The following is a 4,197-nucleotide window of genomic DNA, read 5'->3' as shown; positions in this document are numbered from 1 at the left end:
ATATATATATATATTTACCTTAAAAAAAAGTGGTCGGCCAATGATCTTTTGAGGACGGATTAAGCCGACCGGGCTGGATAAAAAACTTAGCATGCTTTTCTTTCCGTATTGGGTCGGTCTGTTTTCATCTTTTAGGTCGCTAGGCCCTAAGACTAGCAACCCAAACTTACACATCTAGACACGACTATTAAAAAAGAATGTGTTGTCTTTCTGTTGATATTTTAATAGTCAGATTGATAAAAACAAGACCCATAACCTGCCATCAGGGTGAGAATCCAGTCCCACCCTAGCCGCCTCGAAATTTACTACCCGCCCCAATAGTTTTAAAACCTTGGCCCGTTAAGACCGAAGCCTAAACGTGCCAATTCAATCATGGGTTGAGCGCTTCCCAACCCACATAGATAAAAAAACTCAATAGATTGGGGACTCATTTTAATACGTTTAAAAATCAAATACTAAATAAGATTCGACCTAGTTCAGCGTCTAATGATCTTTAACCCTAGGCTCCAACACTCAGGGTGGAATCAATGTGTAAGTTGTTTGTTTGCTCAAAAAATACTAACATTACTTTTGTTGTCACTCTTTTTATTATTCTATGCATTCCCAGATTGATATATTATTATTTAAATAGAGATGTTGACTCTATTATTATATTTTATGTTTAAATAATAATACATCAATAAGTGATAAAAAAAAATAATAAAAAAAGTGATCCATGTGTACCCACCAACATCTCATTGGTCGAGGAACAACAATCATTAACCGAACTCCGGCAAATAAGCCACTAGGTCCAATCCAACAATTCGAACAAAGACGCGGCGTCTAGTACCCCAAAATTCTTATTTTTATTGCGCACGTGGTGCAATCTAATTGGTCCTTATCCTTTTTTTATATTTTTATTTTCCATTTTTTCGTCCGGAAATGAAAAGGGGATATTGATTATTGAATTGCTTCAGATCCCCAATATTTCTTTCTTACCTGCTCCATTGTTTTTCTGCCCTCCATTGTTGCACCTTCCAAGCTTTTTCTTACCTCATATGCGCTTGATTTGCTGGAGACGCTGATGGAGTCCTTGGCCTCCAGCGGTTTCTGGGATTTTCTCGACTATTCCTTCATCGCCGATGATCAACCCGCCGATTTTCTCTGGTCCAACAACAGGTCTCTTATTGAACCCTAATGCCCGATTAAGATAGAAAAACAGGAAATGAATTCGAACGATTTCTTATTGCTTGGGTGTGCAGTGTTATGGATGTTGATTTCTCAGGTGGCGGCGCCGTCGGAGGGAATGATGAGCACGCCAATGGCGATGGCGATGGCGATGGCGCTTCCGAAGTGAAGGAAGAAAAGGAGTGTCCGCGTAAGAGGTAAACGAAATTCGACTCCATTGATTATTTGGATAATAGGGTTTAGATTGTGTGTGTTTGTGTATACATATATACATATACATATATATATATATATATACATATACACACACACACACACACACACACATATATATATATGTAATATTCTTTCTTGTTCGAAATTCGTCAAATTTGTTGTTTCTGGAAGGTATCATGATTCACAAAAAAGAATGGTGGCAAAAACTTGATGCTTTTTCATTTGTATAGTTTAGCTTCTTATAATTGAGGTCTTTTCTTTTTTGTTTCATTTTTTTCCTACTGGGTGTTAGTTAATGGCTGGAGACATTGTTTTGATATATATATATATATATATTTATATATTTCATTTCTTTAAGCTAAAGAAAGTTTAGAGTTATCACGAGTGATCTAGTTATACGTTTTTCCCTTTTGATTTTAGTTTTTTATTGTTTTCAGGGAACGCACGGAGTCTTGCAGCAAGCAAGGGTCGAAGGCATACCGTGGGAAATTGCGGCGAGAGAGATTGAATGACAGGCATGCAACTCACCTGTTCAGATTAATTGGTCGAGTCTTTGTTCTGTCAGCTTTTTCACTAGCTCAGATTGAAACTGCATATCTTTGAATTGGGGTTGGATAGTTCGTCGCAAAATGAATAAAGCATATGTTTTTAGGAAGTTTAGAAGTTTTGTAATTCATACTTCTCAGATGCTTGAAATAGAGGTCTGATGAGACCTGAGACTGGTAAAAGGAAAAAGAATTTGACTTGTGTAGTTATCTTTTGAAGCTGCCTTTGTAACATCGTTAGAGGCTTTTTGCCTCTTGTTACAAGAATAATGATGCATGGTAGTATGTTTCACTCTTTTTGTGTGTATGTGTGTGCGTGTGCGTATGCGTGAATTCAGTAATCCGAAAGGAGTGATTTTGTGTATGACTTTTTCAGGTTTATGGATTTGTGTTCTGTTTTAGAACCTTGGAGACCTACAAGAACGGACAAACCAGCTATTCTGGATGACGCCATAAGAGTTTTGAACCAACTGAAAGACGAAGCTCAGGAGCTAAAAGAAACAAATGAAAAGCTACTGGAAGAAATAAAGAGTTTAAAGGTTGATTTCATTTCAGTTTTGCGCATTGAATACATTATTATGCTTATCCCTGCACTACTACCTTTCTGCTTTCTATTTGCTTATATTTTTTCTTACTTTTCAGCTTTTACTCCTCCATTTTATTCTTTCTTCTTTATTTCCTTTCGTAATAGGCACCTTGCTTTAACTTGTTTCTTTGATATGATGTTATATTTGTCCTCATACACGCATGAATTAAGGATATAACCACAGGGTTACTTATACAGTTTTGAGGATTATTTCGTATGGTTAGTTGTTGATTTTAGCTGCCTTTTGATGTTAAAATTTCTCTTACTAGATTTTGGGTGCCTTGTAGTGAGGATCAATTCCCGGTTTAGTTGGAAAGACATTAACAAACAATCTTGTTTTATATTTGAGACGAGTATGGTTGGATTAGCTGAAATGAAAAAAATTTGATATTTCGATCATGTTCATATCCTGACTTGACAGCAAATAAACATCACTTGTTGCATCCCATATTGAGACAAATAACTTTGAAGTTTATGAACGTTTAGTTTAAGGCCTTCTTTGGTAGGAGGGTGAAGTGGAAGGATTAGTGGATGGATTTTTAAGACTTATGGTTGTTTGGTAGGAGGGATTAGAAGAGGGAACGGATTGAGTGAGTGATTCAAAATCCTCCATGAAACTCTAATTTTGATCCTTCCTAGTTGGAAGGATTGAAGGAGTCAATCCATACCAAACACAATTAGAAAGAGGCTCTCCCATGCTTCTCTATTTGCCTTGGCTTATTAAAAACTTAAGGTTTTCGGTTCTTTTACATCAAGGTTATCCTGATTCTGTAGCTAAGACTGCTATTACTTGACGACGTGCTTTCTAAATTAAAGCCAGATTAGTTGTTATTTGTTCAACAATCAGTGAAGATATCTAAGCATACTCTCAAATCTTTTACGGTTACAAAATTCATAGGCTTTTGAAATATTAGTTTGCAGTATTCCCATAGATATTGTTTGAAATCTTGATAACAGGCAGAGAAGAACGATATCCGAGAGGAGAAACTAGTACTTAAATCAGATAAAGAAAGGATGGAGCAGCAGTTGAAAACCATGGCAATGCAGCCTTCTGGATTTATGCCGGCCCACCCAGCGGCATATCAAAACAAGATGGCAGTTTATCCCAGCTATAGTCTGGTCCCAATGTGGCACTACTTGCCTCCATCAACTCGTGATACATCTCATGATCACGAGCTTAGGCCACCTGCTGCTTAGTTTCTCTTCCCTTCCATGGCTGGAAGTTTTTTAGTTGCTTTATCTCTGTGTCATCCGCAGTTTATTGCTCAAAGACGTGTAAATATCAATGCTATCTCAGTTTGCCTGTTGTTTTATTCAGTTTGGTGGTAAATGTATGGCAGAATTGATCAGGAATGTAGTGATGACATCAAATTTTCGAATAAATTATTCCAATCCAGTCTCCAAACATGTTTCATGCCCATTGTTTAATTTTGGCTTTCAACTTATATATCTAAATAGCCTGGTGACAAGATGCTGAATCATACTTAATTACTTATCAAAAAGTCAATTGTTATATGATGCTACTTAGCTTTCTTTTCTTTTGTTATCTCTTTGGAGAAGCAACAATTAAAAGACCAATATGATTGAATTTAATTTGTTTCTGTTGGTTATGAAGAAATTCAAGAAAATAAGACAATAAGGTAATAGATTGAGAGATTTCTGGGTGATGAAGATTTTTTTGTT

The 4,197-nt window shown here is 36.4% G+C and overlaps 1 protein-coding gene across 2 annotated transcripts; it reads left to right on the top strand.

Moving 5' to 3' along the window:
• The first annotated feature begins 789 nt into the window (after positions 1 to 789).
• Positions 790 to 3,934, top strand: LOC21396012 (transcription factor bHLH104). Of its 2 annotated transcripts, none has more exons than XM_024163668.1 (5): positions 790 to 1,158; positions 1,265 to 1,364; positions 1,821 to 1,898; positions 2,305 to 2,467; positions 3,472 to 3,934. In XM_024163668.1, exons 1-5 carry the CDS (start codon positions 1,122 to 1,124, stop codon positions 3,709 to 3,711), a joined length of 618 nt encoding a protein of 205 aa, XP_024019436.1. In that variant the 5' UTR covers positions 790 to 1,121; the 3' UTR covers positions 3,712 to 3,934. The 2 variants fall into 2 exon arrangements, with proteins under 2 accessions (XP_024019436.1, XP_024019435.1); XM_024163667.1 differs by having other exon boundaries at positions 791 to 1,158; positions 1,242 to 1,364.
• The last annotated feature ends 263 nt before the right edge of the window (positions 3,935 to 4,197 follow it).

The sequence above is a fragment of the Morus notabilis genome, unplaced genomic scaffold (genome assembly GCF_000414095.1).
Source record: "Morus notabilis unplaced genomic scaffold, ASM41409v2 Scaffold147, whole genome shotgun sequence".
Taxonomy (NCBI): Eukaryota; Viridiplantae; Streptophyta; class Magnoliopsida; order Rosales; family Moraceae; genus Morus; species Morus notabilis.
This window is presented reverse-complemented; position numbering and strand designations above follow the sequence as displayed.